At 42.6% G+C, this 19,192-nt stretch overlaps 1 protein-coding gene and 1 long non-coding RNA gene across 27 annotated transcripts in view; one reads left to right on the top strand and one right to left on the bottom strand.

Moving 5' to 3' along the window:
- Nucleotides 1-19,192, top strand: part of LOC125960816 (uncharacterized) — a 999,117-nt gene that overhangs the window by 294,160 nt on the left and 685,765 nt on the right. The window lies entirely within an intron of this gene.
- NRXN1 (neurexin 1) overlaps nucleotides 1-19,192 on the bottom strand; it is a 1,124,566-nt gene that overhangs the window by 421,721 nt on the left and 683,653 nt on the right. Inside the window, exon 1 of one of the 25 annotated variants that reach the window (XM_033419107.2) lies at nucleotides 8,713-9,946. The exons of 21 other annotated variants lie outside the window; for them this stretch is intronic. In XM_033419107.2, coding sequence (XP_033274998.1) covers nucleotides 8,713-8,974 — 262 coding nt within the window. In that variant the 5' untranslated portion in view covers nucleotides 8,975-9,946. Of the gene's footprint in view, nucleotides 1-8,712; nucleotides 9,947-19,192 lie in introns of those variants that run through there. 3 more of the 25 variants (XM_033419108.2, XM_033419109.2, XM_033419106.2) reach the window with 3 other exon arrangements.

Raw genomic sequence — 19,192 nt, 5'->3', positions numbered from 1 at the left:
GCCACCAGGGAAGCCCTATATAATTCAACCTTAATGTAAAATTAGAGATTTCAGAATCCGAAATCATCTCAGCTTTAAGAAGCATCAAAAATACCACTTCTCTTTCTTTAACAGCTTTGAGTCCTGTAGTCATGATGACCAGATGGTAACTAATAGCCAAGACAGGCTGAACCATATAAATAATTACATGTACCAATGTTAGTCCAATGGCAACTCAGATAATCAAAACAACTGTGCAGAAGTGATGTCCAAGTCAATAAATGTCTCTGCCTTGTATTCCACTGCACATTAAAAATCACTCCCTTACCATTTACTTAAAAGTTCTGTTTCTTTCTCACTGATCATTTTCATAGATATATCATGTTTTTTCATCAATTTAGTTACATGGGAAAAAAAAATCACCAAATATGTACATGAATATAGAATAAAGAGCATAACCTTGCTTTTAAAAACTGTGGGTCACATTACATAATACATTTAAACTGGAGATCCTATAGCCAAAAGAGTCTAATATTTTGAATTTCACAATGAAAATGTCTACGAGATTCATAGAAGCTTCATGTAAAACCTAATATGTACATAACCAAGTATTCTGACTGCAAACTGGAGAAACACCTTTCTACCTCAGTTCCAGTTCACAGACCCCACAGATATTAAGTTCATACAATAGACACAGCAGGTTCTTCTTAGCGGCTTGTACACTTGGTGATTAAGAGGAAGTCTGTCCAGGAATCATCATTGTTTAGTCATAAAGTATTTTATTATAATTATTTTTGACTAATTACATTATTTACCACTGCCTGAGTTTGATGCTTTAAGTTGAATTTGATAATGACCCTCATTTTTTAATCCATCCCCACCTTACTGCTACTTTTCAGTTAAATATCATAATGTAATATTAACTAAAATTTCTTCCACTAGAATGGAGACATAAATTTCATATCCATGTTCACCTGAAATTCTTAATAAATATATGGGTTAGCTACCTTTTTTTTGCTAATCTTATTCTTAATGAACAAACAATTTTTTTGTTGTTTTTTTTGGAGTAGTGAATTGGAAAGTGATGACAGTGGGAGAGAACTTAGATTTTCTAAATTCGAATGGAGTATTCCTTTCAAAACCCTGCCTCTTAACATACTGGAGTGAGAAAGCAAAAGTACTGCAGCTACTTATTAATTAAGTGACCCTGGCAGAATCATCGCCTCTCTAAATCTGTTTCCTTGTCAGCAAAATGGTGATCGTAAGCCCGGCCAGAGTTATGATGATGATTAAGTGAGACACTTCACACGAGGGCTCTGTGGAAATATATTCTCAAAATATAGCTGTTTTTGCTAAGTTCTGTCAAAAGCTTGAGGGAATTCATTGTTATATGATCAAAACTGAAAACACTCTTGCATTTTGTGAGAGAATGGAATATTTTAAAAGGTATTACCAATTTCTGTGTGGAGAAATACTCTTCACCCTACACAGCCCAAAAAGGACTAGGCAAAAAGAACAAGTTACAGGAAGCAGGTGCTTTTCAAAGAGACATTCCTTAGGACCTCAGCTGAAAAGCAAATACCAGGCAAGTACCCTGAGCCTGACCCCCATACCATGGTTCCTGTGCACCTAAGAAAGCCACCTCTACCTAACGATGAGGACAAATGGATGGCTTGAGGGACCTATATAAAATCTTTGCAAAAATATCTCCAATTACAGTATGTTTAGAATCAATAAAGCTCTGGGAAAAGACAAGAGTATAAGGATTTTAAGAGATCCTTATTGCCAAAGGAATCTTAGAACTCAAAGTTGGAAAGGATCTTGTCCAATTAAAAAAAAAAAAAAAAAAAAAAAAAGCATATGAATGACAAAAAATATAAAAAGTCATGCTCAACATTAAGATCCTTAACACCTCAAAAAACAATTGTGTTTTTTATTAAAAAGAAGCACACAATGGAGTGTAAATGAGGCACTGCCTGACTGTGCAAAGACGGTTTTCTCTACAGGAACTTAGTTTTGCTATATTCTCTTCTCAAAGACCAAGGTTCTAATCCTAGTTAATCACCTAAAAAGAACCGCCTTAGGTTATACAGAGTTCAGAAAAAACTGTGGATAAACTAGTGTAGCCCCTCCTCACTGCTGGAGCACAGGCTTCCAGGAAGAGTATTCTAAACAAGGAGGAAGATGGCTTAGAAGATATGAGCTCTACTTCCAACTCTGCTACTAATTTGCTGTGACTCTATGAGTCCAGTTCACTCACATTACTTAGCGTTCTGCTTTCAAATCTCTAAAATGAGAGGACTGTGCTCCTCACACCTTAGAGCTAGGAGAGAACTGATGTTCAAAGCTGTAACTGAATTCCAGACGTCACACAGTTAATTGCTGGTTGAATCAGAACTAGAACTCGGGTCTCCTGATTTCAAGGTCTGTTTTTTTCCCACTAGATGTGTCTTCTCTCTGAAATCTCTTCTAATTTTTTAAAATTGTATTTTATCATGGTCAGAACACCTAACATGAGATCTACCCTCTTAGCAAAATTTTAAGCGTACAATACAGTATTGTTGATTTTAGTCACAATGTTGTACAGCAGGTCTGTAGAACTTACTCATCTGGTATCATTGACACTTTATGCCTGTTGATTAGCAACTCCCCATTTCTTCTTTTCTCCAGCCCCTGGCAACCACCATTCCACCCTCTAATTCTATGAATTTGATGACTCTAGGTACCTCATATAAGTGGAATCATGCAGTATCTGTCTTTCTGTGACTGGCTCATTTCACTCAGCATGATGTCCTCAGAGTTCATCCATGTATATCACATACTACAGAATATCCTTTTTTAAGGTTGAATAATATTCCCTTGTATGTATATTCCACACTTTATTTACATATTCAATCAAAATCATGATGAGATATCACCTCACACCTATTAGTATGGCTATTATCAAAAGACAAGTTTTGACAAAGAAGTGAAACTGGAACCCTTATACACTATGAGTAGGAATGCAAAATGGTGCAGCCACTGTGGAAAACAGTATGGAAGTTCCTCAAAAAATTAAAAATAGAACTGCCATTTGATCCAGCAACCCCATTTCTATGTATTTATCCAAAAGAATTGAAATCAGGATTTTGAAGATATGTTAGCATTCCCATGTTTATTGTGCACCAGGTACCATGGGTGCTACTGCATCACCAGGGAAGTCCTCTATGTTTTGTTAGAGGAAATATATGCAGCAACTTGGTGGAAAGCAATTGTGCAGGGAGCTCTTTCTAGAACATTAATATTAAAGGATAATACAAAGTGATGTAGCTGAAACTCACTATGTTGATGTTTTTATCAGATCATTTCCTGTTGAGTCCCAGATGACTCCTACACATATATAAACTTTATGGTTTTTGTATTTATGCTCAGAGGCTACTCTTTTTCAAAGGGCAGGTTTTGTCTGTTTGTTTGTTTAAAGATTAACTCTTTCTGAGACTTCCCTGGTGGCGCAGTGGTTAAGAATCCGCCTGCCAATGAAGGGGGCACGGGTTCAAGCCCTGGGCCACGGAGCAACTAAGCCTGTGCGCCACAACTACTGAAGCCCGCGCACCTAGTGCCTGTGCCCTGCAACAGAAGAAGCCTACGCACCAAAACAAAGAGTAGCCCCCGCTCACCGCAACAAGAGAAAGCCCGCAAGCAGCAACGAAGACCCAATGCAGCCAAAAATAAATACATAAATAAATAAATTTATTAAAAAAAAAGATTAACTCTTTCTAACAATAGCTTGTATTTTGGGAACTAAATTGCAAACATTTTTGATGGTCGTGCTTGGGTATATTAGCTCCTCCTCTCTCACCTCTGCTCCCATTATCCCCCTTATTACCTGACCTTTCATGGTACCTGGTGCACGAACACAAAAACATGCACATATTATAATATCATATATTTTACCAAATGAATGAATGCACAATCTAAGAAATCAATATATTAAAGTTGAGGGCAACCAAGACCTTAGAGTCTTGGATTACTTGGACCATAATTAATTCAAAGATTCTTCCAGGAATATTAGCTGACCATCTTGTCTAAAATATCATTGCAGGGCTTCCCTGGTGGCACAGTGGTTAAGAATCCACCTGCCAATGCAGGGGACACGGGTTCGATCCCTGGCCCTGGAGGATGTCACATGCCACGGAGCAACTAAGCCCGTGCGCCACAACTGCTGAGCCTACGCTCTACAGCCTGCGAGCCACAGCTACTGAGCCCGCATGCCTAGAGCCCATGCTCCACAACAAGAGAAGCCACAACACTGAGAAGTCCGCACACCGCAAGGAAGAGTAGCCCCCGCTCACCGCAACTAGAGAAAGCCCGTGCGCAGCAACGAAGACCCAACACAGCCAAAAATAAAAACAAATTAATTAATTAAAAAAAAAAATCATTGCAGTGATGCACATTTTTGTCCAATAAGCCGAAGTAAGGAAGAAGTGTGTGGTAGGAATATCTACTTCAGCAGTATATTCATAGCCAAAAATGTTCTGGGTAACACATATGAATTAATTACCAGAAAAGCTAAATTTTTCTTCAACACAGTAAAGTCAAGTATATTTTGAAAGGTGTTGCTAACTCTCTTGGATACTAGACAAAAGAGCAAAGGGATCACTCTATCAAACAGCAACCTCCTGCTTGTGAGAAAAACAAAAGAAAAACAAAAACCTCCTCAGAATCAATGAAGTGATCCATGGGACACCAGGCAGATGCCATCAGCCTCTCTCACAGGATTCACTATTGTTAATACACACTGCAAGCAAAATGTGAGGCCCTGGTCCTTGTAATGATTTCTACTCCAAGAGATCAACCATTAAAGCACGTGGAGGACCCTCTCAGTTCAAGTTTCAAAACCTCTGAGCTCATGGAACTGCTCTGGGCTAAGGGCCATGCAGAGTTGATTCCATCAGTAATTCCTCTTTGACTCCGACCAGAGATTTGGTTCCATTGTTTGGTGCCTCTGCGGTGTGCCTCACCCTACAAGAAAAAGGATATTCAAATTCCCTCCAAAAGCCCCCACTCCTTTTAGAAGTTTAGTATGTGTGTGAAAGTGCCTCAGAAAGAGAAACATTATAAATTTAAGATACAATTATTCTCCTCATAGAACGGCATTGGGCTACCTCAATTATAAACCACACTTTTAAAATCTGTTAACATTTCCTTCTGGGAAAGCCCCTTTGCTCTTTAATAGTAAAAGCTAATCAAGGCAGTATAATTTCTGGAGCTCAAATTTGTGGGAGGAGAACGGCTGGCACTGGTGTGCTCATTCCTATGATGGTTTTCTCCTTCCTCTATGTCCTGAAATTATTGAGAGGCTCTAAGCTAATTCCTGAAAGTATGCAGAGGTACTTAGGAAAGCCAGGAGCAGAGATGGAAACCTGAGCATTGCACTGACATCATTCTGTGTTTGGCACATACGGTACATCTCTAAAGCAATACCAACTGAACACACTGCTTCATTCTGAACTCTTGCTGGCTTTAAGTAGCAGTCTTAATTACAAGCAGGCTTGCTTTTTATCATTTACAGTCACACAGTTCTCCATGTACTTGACTAGGAAAATTCAATTTTTCTATAGAGGTATTTTCAACCTTTATATTTTTAAGTACATGCAAAATAAAATGGGATCTTGCAGTGATCTCAGAACCTGCTTCTCATATGCATTTAAAAAAAATCCTCATCATAATCTCTGCAACTGGGTCAGCTTGCACAAAGATGCTCAGGGTAGCCATGAGTGCTTTCAGCACCCTGCAATCCTTGTAAGTGACACCTCATAATAGTGCAAATGAAGCATGGCATGATGAGAAAATGAAGAAGAATGGACCTGGATAGTCAACCCAGCAGTTTTCAAAACATAGAGGATAAGCTAAATTTTGTTCCATAAAATACACCACACATGATTTTTCTTTTACACATTCAAGCACATATATTCTTTCCCTATTATGAGAAAAATGTCTTATGACTCCAAGAAATCCTACTATAAGCAAATAGGGTAGCTCGTGTGTTCATCTACATATGTATATTTGCCACAGTCTCACATTTTTAACCAAACCTCATTTACACCTGCCTTGATTTTCAGCCAGGAATTTATCATGTTGTCATTATTCACCTTTGTGTTTTCCCTTCACCCTCATCTACTAGGCTCAAAGATTATTTCCTTGTGGACCCTTTGTCTAATTAGCTGAATATTCAAGGAGTTTATTGACCCAACAAATTCACCATCACCTTTCTTATTAGGTTTCTTTTAAGCCATCACCCTGCCTGCCCCGCTTTCAGCCCCTCTGCATCCCCACCTCACTCCCATCTCTCCATCCCCCACCCTCAGAGGCTTATTTCATCTTTAATGTTCTTGGGTTGTTCTCTAGCCAGAGTTTTTTCCCTATTTTCAAGGGAGGCAAGAGATGAAGTGTGAAAAATTCACACCGGCTTTTATTCGGCGGAGGTTGGCTACTGACACGTAAGTTTGCTACTCTCATTAAAAAAAAAAAAAAAAAAAAAAAAAAAGCGGGGAGAAAGAATCAGAAAGCTTCCTCCAAACATGTGTGTGAGCAGGGTGGGGAGAGTTTCAAAAAGTAACAAACACGACCATACTACGGAACCTTCAAAGGAAAGAGAAAGTTTTCTGACCCAAAAGAATAATCACAACCGCTGCTCACATACCCTTTCCTCCACTAACCATCTATCCTTTCTCTTTCCCAGCGACAGATATGCCTGCTTCTTCATTCATGTACGGAGGCAATCACTATATCCTGGAGGGAAGGAAATGTTTGTAGAGACCAGCAGACGGGGGCCTGACTGGGGTAGAAGCTACAGAGGTGAGAGGACAGGTGTCCTCTCTGCGGCAGGGTTCCCTTGGTCTTCTCCTCTCCCCACGTCCCCCAGGCACTCTCCCTTTTCAGCCATATCCCTCGGGAGATAGGCAGAGCCACAGAAAAGGAGAAGTTAATATGCATATGAGATTAGCCAAGTGCTTCCCACTGGTATAATTAAGCGCCCAACCCCCTTGCCTACCCCCATCTGGCTCACCGCACCCACGCTCTGTCTGCCCCTCATGTGTCCAGGCTCGCCTCCCTCCCCCAGAACTCACAAAATTTTGCAAAAAGGCCAGGCAGTGGGGTGAGAACTGCACCCGGGAAAGGGAGCAATAAGCTCCCAGAATACTGTGAGCGAGTGGGGAGAGCAACAGCAACTCCTTGCTGTTTCCGAGGGATCTATCCTTTCTGTCACTTTTTCCATAAAAGCCCCCTTTGGAGGCTTCACTCATGTCTCCAGCCTAGGCACGCTTAACTGGAGACAGTCCTTGAGAGGGAACTGGGAGAAGGAAAGGAAGGGATTCCTGGGCCCACTGTGAGGTGTGCCTGGGCCACTCCCAAAGGAGGTGCCCAGGGGATCTGTTCTCTTCAGTTGGGTCAGGTTCTAACCTCTCACATTTAACCAGAACTGTCCCCAGGTAGGAAGCCAGTCCCTGGGGAAGGGGGCCATCCCAGTATAACTAGCAGCTGCTGGGGGAGAGGAATTACCTAGGGAGATGGGCAAAGGATCCAGAGAGGAACCAAGTCTGAAAGGGAAAGGGGCCCTACAAGCAAAAGAGGGGGAAAGAGATGTAAAAAACAGAGTGTCCATAACTTTCACCCTGCTTTTTAAAGCAGCAAATTTTACACTGGGGAAGAAGAAGAATTGGGAGTCGGGGAAGACTCACAAAAACAGTTGATGTTTTATTTATTGGCAATTCAGGGAATCTGAAATAGGCATTTATCTGAAGATGCCAGGAACCTGGCCTTACACTGCTGGTCATTCTGGAGAAGAAACCTGCCAACCAAGGCTTGTCTCCACACTCTGCTCTTTACAAAGGAATTCCCAGTGAGGAGAACAGCTTCTCTCTGCTTTAACTTCTCCTCCTTCAGGCAGACCTCCTGGCTTAGACCAGCCAGCATTGCCCCACCTGCCCTCCTTGGGAAGCACTATACTCTGAGGAAGGAGGAAGCAGGACTTCCCTTATCCCAGCAGCCTTCAGATATGATCCAAAAAGAAGTAAGTGTGTGGGATGAGGGAAAGGGGATGGTGTTCAGAGGTCCCCTCTAAACTGGGTAGGAGTTGGCAGGCACTAGAGAGGGTGCTTCCATCACCCTCCTACTTTCTCCAATTAAGGGAAGAGGTGGGGGAAAATGGAATTAGCCTCCAGTTTCGTGAGTCCCGGGACCTGCCACTTCACCGTCACTGCAGTCTGAGCACTCCTTGGAGGAACGTGCGGGCTGGAACCTCTCCCTCCCCCAGACCAGGGAAAATGGGCAGGAGGTGGGGCAGCACACAGAGCACAGACAAAAGGTTCGGCAGAGCCCTCCTCTCTCAGGAGCTCAGGTCCCTGGGCTGAGCCCGGCTCCCCATTCGGCCACGCCGAGTGACCTTCTCGCTAGAAACGCCCCCTTCCCGCGGGGCCCAGGATGGTCTTTTAATAGGTGCCCACGTCTCACTCCCGGCACCCTGACAAGGAACGCCCCTCCCACCCCTCACCGCAAACACCCGCGACGCCTTCCTCCAGCCCCTTTCTATTGTCTTCAAAGAGATAAGTGGCTCCCACCCAACACACCCAAATGCACATCCCTTTCTCGCGCTCCCACTTCTCTGAGCCCTAAGGGCCGAGAAGCGAGCGCAGGGTCGAAAGGGGGGCGCGAGGGAGTAAAACCCGCGAGAACTTGGCATCGCAGACCCACCGTGTCCACCTCGCAAGGATGCCGGTGACCTGTAGATTGCAATAGGCACTGAATGATGCTTGCTGCTGCCATGGAAATGGTGGATGTGGTGCGCTCCCAAACTGGACGCCCCCCATGCCATTCCTAAGAGGCCGCTGAGGGTGAGCGGGACTATCCAGAGCAGGGCGAGGCGCCCCCCTGCGCCGCCGCCGCCGCCACTGCCGCCGCCGCCGCCCCCGGGCGAGCCCAGCTCGGCGCCGCACCGGAGCATCCTCTGGTACATGGCTGGGCGCCCGCCGAGGGGCAGCCGCCGCGGGAGGCAAAGTTTGGGGCGCGGTGAGGGGAGAGGGCGCCGGGGAGCAGCGGGCGGCTCAGGGTGGGCTGCGGGCTGGCCGCCTCACCGCGTCAGGGCACCCATCCTCTCCCTCGTTCGGACAGTCTTCTCGGGGTCCTGGAGTCCGCCGTGCCTCGCACCCCAAAGAATCCGAAACATAGCCGAGGTGAATGCAGCTGATGGGGGCTTGTCCGAAAAGGCAGCCCCGGGGAAGAGCAAGCACGGAGCGGGCGGCTGCTCCCAGATTTCCGGGGCTCCAGGTTCTCGAGAGATACTCCCAAAGAGTTTCGGGCGAGAGTGCGTGCCGGGGGATGGGGAGCGGGGAAATGGTTTAAAGCTCCTCCCGGAGGGTCCTCACTTCTACATGACAGCCATCCACCGCGAATCCACTAGGTAAATCCATTTAGCATTGTGTGGGGGGACTGGGGAGGCCACTTCGCCGGCCCAACCTCCTTTCAACGGAGAAGCAGACCCCATGGACTCGAGGCGCCCCGTCCCTCCATTCAGCCCGGGCCGGCTCGCCCGCTCGCGCCAGCCTCCCCCGGGCAGCGCGCGGAGCAGCGGCGCGCATCGCCTGCTCCCGAGGCAATCTCCGCGTCTGCCGCCTCCTGACACTTACGCCCGGCGAGGGGTTCAGAGGGAAGAGTGCCACCCTTATGAAGGAAGCGGGGATCGAACGGGGGAAAAAGAGCTGGGGAAAAGCAGAAGCACACAAAGGAGGGGGGGGGGGAGAAAAGGAAAAAGAAAAAAAGAAAAGAAAAGAAAAGAAGAACCACACACGCTGGCGAAGCGAGGGGCTCTATGCAAATCTGCAGTCTCCAAACAGCAAATCACTGAAGCTCGGATGCAATGCAGAGGACGAGCCTATGTAACGAGGGAGGCTGGTCTAGCTTCCCACAGAAATCGCCCTGCTTTGCCTCTCTCAAGCATTCTCCACACATCAAAGGGACACGTGTACAGCGATTCGGGGAACACCTAAAAAAGCAACGCTCCCTCCTCTGCCAGGTGATCCCTCCGTCTGAATTACAACGGCAAACGGCACCCTTCCCCTACCCCTATGGTTTAGATGTAACCAGTGTCTTGAGAGCTCTTAAAAGGGAAAGAGTTCCGCTCTTTTTATTGGACCAAACTTGTTCTGCCAGGTGTTCAAACCCAATCTGCTAAATATGGCTTGACACCATCTACTCAAGCATCAGTTTTGATGATCTGTTAATTACACAGATTACTCATAACAAAGAGCCCTGGTTCCCACTACAGTATCATATCTCACATAAGGCCGTAGAAGTGCAGGGAATCAAAATACACAAGGAAGAAAAAGAATGAGTGAACTTGGCAGCTGAGGAAAAGACAGAAAGAGAAAAAAAAGGAAAAAATGAGACAGGTGAGAAAGAGGACAGCAGAAGAGAGAAACAGGATGAATGAGACTGCTTGTGTTTTGGTCAAACATTTTAGGAATCTTTAAGAACCCCCGAGATCTCTATAGAAGCCCAGCTATGATGATGTCTTATAAGGGTGGAGTTCTGCCTTTCTCTTACCATGTTTCATAAGGAAAATAACATCAGGAAATTTAAATCTAGTGCCCCCAAAGAAGAGGGGACATTATATTCTACCGGTGAAATGAAGAATATATATATATATATATATATATATATTTTTTTTTTTTTTTTTTTGCGGTACGCGGGCCTCTCACTGTTGTGGCCTCTCCCGTTGCGGAGCACAGGCTCCGGATGCGCAGGCTCAGCGGCCATGGCTCAGGGGCCATGGCTCAGGGGCCCAGCCGCTCCACGGCATGTGGGATCTTCCCGGACCGGGGCGCGAACCTGCATCCCCTGCATCGGCAGGCGGACCCTCAACCACTGCGCCACCAGGGAAGCCCCGAAATGAAGAATATTTAACTGAAAGCCACGTGTCCTGGAAAAAGACCAGCAAAGCCAACACACAACTAAGAGTAAAAGTCTAGCACGGCAAGTAGACTTAGCAAGGAGGACCACAGTCACTGGAGGCTAGCACACGGGATTTGGAACTGTGATTAAAACAGTTCCCTGGTTTCTAAAAGATGATGAAAACTATGACGTGACTAGTGGCTGGACATTTTTTGTTTTTATTCCTACTTAAAGACAAAGGAAAACAACTCTGACTAGGTACTACTTCTCACAGGCTCCTGTCTATATAATCCTTTATATCAACAAATACAAAGTCATGTTCTGAAAAAGTAGTTCTAGAAGGATTTGATACAAACCAGCCACTCACCAAAGTGGTCATTTAGACTTACGTATTGCTTCCTAGTTCATTCAGAGAGTCAACCTGGGACTCTGATGGTCACTATGTTACCAGTGTCCAAGGGCCACCAAACCAAATTTGTAGCAATCCAACACCTCACATCCTTGGCAAAAGTTTATGTTATTCTACTAAAAATTTAATACTTCAGTAGTTCCCTAATTGAGACAGCTTAGGCATGCTAGAGAAGGTGCTTTTATCTACTTAAAGACGCCTTGTCTCCCTCCCACAACTGCTCAAAGACCAACAGAACACAAATCCTGCACTTTCCACTGTGGTCTGTTCCTGTCCTTATCCCCAGGCCACTTCCTCCTCATTTTGTTATTTTCTAGCATGTGGATTTTAATTCATTAGTAGATTTTAATTCATTAGACAGCTAGGGAAGCCCTAGCTGTTGTGTTTTCAGGCAGATGTCTAAGGCACCTTTGCAGTACCTAGGAGTTTCTTGGGTGGATTCTGTGATACTGATGCTGCAATATTTGTTATAAATGGCTGTTATGGTGGAACAAGGAGCAGATTCTCTGTCTAGAGAGTGGAGAAAAGTCCTGTGAGCAGACTCATGCCTAATCTGTATGAGGCAAATAAAGCTTGCACTTACTCTTCATGTCTCTTCAGCTGGTCTGTTCTTTGGCTGGAAGTGTATTATCTAAGGAAACTGAGGGGACTTCCCTGGTGGCACAGTGGTTAAGAATCCGCCTGCCAATTCAGGGGACACGGGTTCGATCCCTAGTCCCAGTAGATCCCACATGTCGCGGAGCAACGAAGCCCGTGCGCCACAACTACTGAGCCTGCGCTCTAGAGCCCGTGAGCCACAAGTCCTGAAGCCCGTGCACCGAGAGCCTGTGCTCCGCAACAAGATAAGCCACCGCAATGAGACCCCGCACCGCAACAAAGAGTAGCACCCACTAGCTGCAACTTGAGAAAGGCCCAGGCGTAGCAACGAAGACCCAATGCAGCCAAAAATAAATAAATAAATAAATTTATTAACAATAAAATAAAATAAAGGAAACTGAGGCAGCACTGACAAATTGTTCTCAGGTGAGTAAAAAACTGGCTGGAGCAGACATGGTGCTCAGCTGCTTGTAATTTACTCTTAAATACCGCAGCATGGACAATGCGATATAAATGTGTGTTAGTGCGGTTCTGTGTCTCAGGAGTTGGTTGCTTTCATCAGGAATGTATGCTCCAACAGCTTAGCCAGAATTACAGAAGTCAGAGGTGACTTTTGGAAGTCTTGAGTTACCATCATCTCCAATCGTGATGTGGCTTTGTTCATTAATTATAATGTATGTTGGAAACAGATTATCATCGGTGACATAAATGGCCTGTCAGTTGGTTAATGGAGGTTAGGGGTGGGTTCTCTTTGGTGAAATCATTAACATTCAAGATATGTGGGCTGGCCAAACTTTTTGTAAACATGCTTTGCTTCTATTTGAATAGAGTATATGAATCTATAAGGCCTTTCACCCTTTACTGTAAGGAATGGTGTCATAATATTAGTAATAATAAGAACTAATACATTTATAACTGGCACAACTCTGAGAGCTCATTTAATCATCACAAAACCATATGAATTGGGTGCTATCATTGATCCCTAACAAACCTTAATCACCTAATTCTGACAGATGATGATCTGGATGCTGCCACTGAAATATTGCCATATTTGCTTTAAGAAAACCTATTTGCAAGACATTTTGGGGTACCTAAAAGAACCAAGAGCTGGAACTTCATCAAGCTTCCAGAACATGCTGTAAGATTTTGTTCCTACTTATTAGTAAGTGTCTGTTCCTGTAGCAGAAGTTGGTCTGCATCTTAAACCCACTAGGAGCTGTGGAAACGCTTGGAAGAGTGGTTGACCCTCCCCTGCCTCTGACCACTGTGGGTAACGAGCTCCACCAAGAGAATCTAATAGCTGCGCATAGGGAGTTATTCTAGATGCATTCATAGCTGATGATTAATAATGAACGAGAAGGCAGGTAGCCTACGTCAGACAACCATGCAAGAAATGGGAGATGGGCATGAAAGCTGAGGGGACAAAAGAAAGGGAATGGAAGGAGAAAGAGAAAAAGAGTGTGTAGAAGGGGGAGTGTACACAGAAATGGAAAAGCACAGGTTATTTCAAACTATTTTTTCATATTCTTAAAATCAACCTTCTGTCTCAAGAAACAAAATGGTTGTCAGGTAGACACTTTCAACCTTTTCGTGTTTTTCTTAAAACTTAATTGGAAATTGTTACAGCTCAGTATTAAGCTTTTAAAATAGAAAAGTAGACAATAAAACGGCAGAGAGGAAGTATATTAAAACCTACAGGCAGTACCAATCTTTTAAAAATTAAAAACGAGCAGAGTGTCAGTCATGCATTTTGCATTTCTACTGATGTCAGCATAAGAAAAGGCAAAGAGACCCCACATATCCATCTACCTGCATTTCTGAGTTGGGATTGAGAGAGAGTAAAGACAGAGAGGCTCAGGAGAGGATGCTGTCTGTGAAGTTGCAAAGACAAACCTCTGATCCCGTTACCTTTCTGGGTTATTGCTGGTCCCTAAAGGTGTTCTGAGAAAAGATCAGAATAGATCAGAAGAGTAAGGACACTAAGAGAAAGGAAGGAAGGAAGTGAGGGAGGAAGGGAGGGGAGGAAGGAAGGAAGGAGAAAGAAAGAAAGAAAGAAAAAGAAAGAAAGGAAAGAAAGAAAGGAAGGAAAGAAGGAAGGAAGGAAGGAAGAAAAAGAAGGAAAGAAAGGAAGGAAGGAAGAGAAAAAAGAAAGAAAGGAAGAAAGATAAAGAAAAGAAAGGAAGGAAAGAAGGAAGGAAGGAAGAAAAAGAAAGAAAAAAGAAAGGAAGGAAGAAAAAGAGAAAGAAGGAAAGGAAGGAAGGAAGAGAAAGAAAAGAAAGAAAGAAAGAAAGAAAAAAGAAGGAAAGAAAGAAAGAAAGGGAGGAAGGAAAGGAGTGGGGAGGAAGAAATGGAGGAGGGTGGGGGGGGGAGGGAGGGAGGGAGGAAAAGAAAGAAAAGAAAAGAAAGAAAAGATGCCAGGGCTAAAAGCATTCCTGGAGATTTTGTAGTACAATCTCTTCAGGTGACAAACTTGAGGCCCACAGAAGTAATAATGTTACCAAAAAGTCAGATTTATTTATGAAGTGTTTACTTAACTGGAAGTGAACTTTTATCTCCTACCACCCATAGTCCAGTCATAGATGTAGACTGGGAAATTCAGTCAATGTACCTATTACCTAGAACCTCCACACTGAGGGAGAGTAGCGGGAACCCAACAAGAGCCAACATGATGCCCAATTCACTCAAAAGAAATTAAAGCTTGCAGTTTGATTTCTGAAATACGAATAGATTTATTCAGTCACAGTTAGTTGTGTTTAGGACTGAAGTATTTTATGCCAGTGGTCCCCAACCTTTTTGGCACCAGGGACCTGTTTTGTGGAAGACAATTTCTCCACGGATGGTGGGGTGGGGGGATGGTTTTGGGATGAGTCAAGCGCATTACATTTATTGTGCACTTTATTTCTATTATTATTACATTGTAACATATAATGAAATAATTATACAACTCACCACAGTGCAGAACCAGTGGGAGCCCTGAGGTTGTTTTCCTGCAACTCGATAATCCCATCTGGGGGTGATGTGAGACAGTGACACCCAAAGTGTGTTGCATATGTCCAGTCTATTCTGTAAGATGCAGCTCAATTGTCAGTTGCCACTCACTGATAGGGTTTTGGTACGAGTCTGCAAGCAATTGATTTATTATGGTCTCTGTGCAGTCAAACCTCTCTGCTAATGATTATCTGTATTTGCAGCCGCTCCCCAGCGCTAGCATCACTGCCTCAGCTCCACCTCAGATCATCAGGCATTAGATTCTCATAAGGAGCACGCAACCTATAGATCCCTCACATGCGCAGTTCACAGTAGGGTTCGCGCTCCTATGAGAATCTAATGCTGCTGCTGATCTGACAGGAGGCGGAGCTCAGGCGGTAATGTGAGCAGTGGGGGGCGGCTATAAATACAGAAGAAGCTTCACTCGCTCGCCTGCCACTCAGCTCCTGCTGTGCGGCCCGCTTCCTAACAGCGAACCCCTGTTTTATGCTATCTCTTCTCTTGCCCCTGTTAATAAAAAGTTCATTTATGACATCCTACATAAAATTTGTTGCCCAAGCACCAAGGCTGGGTCATAGAAATTTCATTATTAACTGCATCTTGAAGTGTTGTGGGCATTGCTTTGGTACCACCCAATCATATGCTATCTTTTGGTCACTAGCATCTTATATTGTTTGTATAGTTATTTAGACGTACTTGTGTTGCTGACAAACTCTTCCCTAGGTTCATGGCATTTGATGTGAATGAGTTCATAGTGTAGAGGGAAAACATGCAGTTCGAGTGCCGGACTGTGAGTTTGAATCTGAGTCCATAGTTATTATTCATGTGACACTGTGTTTCATGGACCCTTGCCCCCATTTTCTCATCTGTAAAATGATTATAACACTGTGTAAAATATATTAAGCACTAAATATAAGTTATTGTCATTTACTCACAGGTACATATTTTAGATAGCTGCTAAAGACATACTGATAATGAGCTGTAATGTGATTTTTAATTTAGCCCTATTTCAGACTCTTCCCACTCAGTCAAGTTCGGCCACCTCTCCAATTCTCTGTTACTCTAAATCCTCAAACTTTAGCGTGCCCGAGAATCACTAGAACAGCTTCTTAAATCACAGACTGCTTTGCTTTTGATTCCCATGATTTGTAGAGGGGCCTGATAATTTGCTTTTTTTAACAAGTTCCCAGGTAATGCTCATACTGCTGGCCCAGAGGAACTAGATTTTCAGAACCACTGCTCTGTCTGAATGTCAACGTCTTTAACACGGGTTTTATTAACCAACACAGGGAGGGCTTTCTAATTAAACTCCTTACCAATGACCTCGCCTCTTTGGCTGTGTATTCTAAACATAGACAGCAGTGCTGTTCTCAGATCTCTTCTTTAAAGCATCCTTTAAAGACTTCAAGATGTCCAGCATATAAACCTATATGTTCTCATTTCACAACATGAAACTATAAATTCCTTTTATTCTACTTAGAAAAAGCTATTTTCTTTTCCTTCTCATCTTTTGAATGTGTGCTCTTCTTCAGTTAGCCTGGCCAGTGGCTAGAGGCAGGACTGAGCTCCTACAGGACTGAAGGCACCGTATTAGGGTTCAAATCTGACCTTACTAACTTATCAGCCACGTGGCCGTATGCAGGTGAGGATGCTTGTTTCCATATAAAACCTAATACTGGCCATCCAAATAGCCAGGCACCATTTAAAAAAAGAAAAAAAAAGTCCCTTTCAGGTCCTGGCATATCAGGTCTTCAGTCTGACCGGCATCAGCCACAGGAAAGATCAGTGACAAAAACTGACAACCTGGGATCTGTCACCTGCATTCACCAGCACAGTCTATCATATATACACGCCACTGAAGAAGAAAGCAAAATGGGATCATTGAAAGTGGAACTAGAGCTGGAAGGACAACTATAAGGCAAGTTAGGGTGATATAAAAACTGAGATATAATTTGCAAATTCCCTAGTAAATACAGATATTCAAATCCAGAACCAGACGTCACGCCCATACCATGAGTTCAATTTCCTGAATGCCGGAGCACTTACAGCATATAAACCAATTCAATCTATCTTTATGGATATATGTTCTGTAGCATATGTTGCCATTTGAATTCACTGAAAGGAATTTAATCATGCAATTTGAACTGAATCTCTAAATAGGTTTATCTGGGATCTATAATTTAATCCCCATCCAATTCAGGACAAATATATTAGGTTACACATTTTGTCAGAGTGATATTTTGAAGTTAGTACTGTAGTAAAGTTAGTGTGACTATCCCACTACAAAGATCCCTTTTCCAGGTAAGTAAAAGGCATATTAACCATTTCTTTACCATGGCATACTAAGCCGTTCAAAATTTGTCTCGATCCTGCCTCTCCTGTCTTATCTTTACCTCAACTTCTGCCACTTACCCCACAAACATCCTAGGCTCCAGCAACATGAACTTCTCTTCCCTAAATACACTGCATTTTTTCACTTCTTTTGCCACTGCCCATGCAATTCCCTCTGTAAAAATGATCTTTTCTCCTACCTAGGTCTCTTACTGTCCCATTCATTCCTCTACCAAATTGTTGGAAAAATTTCTGAACTCCTCCAGTTTCTCAAGTATAGACTATCACAAATACCTAAAAAAAAAAAAAAAAAAAAAATGCCCAGGGTATGTAATAGTATATTTATATTATTTTTGTGCTGTATGAATGAAGTGTCAGGATAAATGGTTAAATCTATATCCATGTTTAGGAATTTAAAATAACCCAAACCAACAAACAAAAGAAATCCACCCTCCCCCCTTCAATTTATCCTTGCAGGCTTTTGGTTAGCTCTTTCATTGCCTAAAATATATAACAAATTTAAGCTGAACTTTGATTCGAATGCTAAACAACTGGTTATGAAGAATAAGGGAATTCATTGTCATATTTCCTACTCCTGTTATAAACAGATGTCTTTCTTTCCCATACTATGTAAAAGGAAAATAAAACACCACCAAGCAAAGATGCTTGCTGCCAAGTTGAATTGCAGAGCAAACATTTATAGCCAACTTATAAATCCTTGAAAATAGGGTTTTATAATGGAAATACTGGCACCATTTTAACTATAACCATTCAAATAATATCACTGTAGCAGAACTTATAATCTAATATACCTGTTCTGGGATGGATGAGAGACTTAGCTATAGGTTTTGGAAAAACTTCCAGTGGCTCAATTCAAATTGAATGATCATTCCATATAGTTCAAATCTCTTAGAGTATTTATCTTTATTTCAAAATGCGTAGTATATGCTCCAAAACATTTATTTAAAAGATAGAATATATTTTTTGATACTCGTATAAAAAGATATGACCTCTGAGAGGCATTTCCAAAAATTATCAATCAGTTTTTTTTCAACTGTCTTTTTCTCTCATGAAAGAATTACTTTCCTCAGGTTTTCTCTGTCCTGTTACTGTGATGATTCCCCCAGAGACCTGTATGTTTATCTTGACAGGTGTTAGTAGATCTGTAGACCTCTGTGGAGTTGTTCCTAGTTGCGTTGAGGTACAGGAGAAAACATTATGTCTGCAAACTAATGAACTTACCTTATTGCATTCTAAATAAAATAAACCACCCAGCAAGTGGAATTAATCTACTAATGTCTTCCTAATGAAGTTTTCATTAGGCATAATGAAAATGGTGTGGTCTTCAATATTTAACATGTGATAGGTATTAAAACAAAGCATATCTGATGATTTTTAAAATGCATACCTGATAATTGCCTTTATATTATTTTCAAATGAAATAGTTTACCCTCAGATTGCTTTAAGCACCTAATCAAAGAAATACAAGAAACATTTCTAGACTTAAGGGAATGTTTTATATCCAAATGGACAGAAGAAATGTCTCATCTACCATTATCCTTAAATAATTAAAACCAGCTTTGCTGTTCTAATTTTTAAGAATGGAGATATAGAATAGTGTCAAATTTTCTGTGCTATGTAGAATGTCACTCATTAATGAAATTTAGCCAGGTATTGACAATGGAAGTGTGTTAGTCCAATTCACAGTGGTTTGCTTTAAAATAATGCTACCTCCTAGCGTAGCAAACAGCAACTTAAATTCTGATGAGAACTGGATACTTTACTGGCCAATGGAAGAGCAGCTACAAACACAATCAGTATCCTTTCTTATTGGCAACATTTTGATTTGTCATTTGGCAAAGAAAAAATTCAAAGCATCATGCAGAAACACCTACCTACTTCAGAAAATCATCAGTTTGGGATCATGTGATATCTCGTTCCATCTAACATTTACGGTAG

Source organism: Orcinus orca, chromosome 13 (genome assembly GCF_937001465.1).
Source record: "Orcinus orca chromosome 13, mOrcOrc1.1, whole genome shotgun sequence".
In the NCBI taxonomy this organism is placed as follows: Eukaryota; Metazoa; Chordata; class Mammalia; order Artiodactyla; family Delphinidae; genus Orcinus; species Orcinus orca.
Note: the sequence above shows the minus strand (reverse complement) of the source record. Positions and strands in the feature narration are given on the sequence as shown.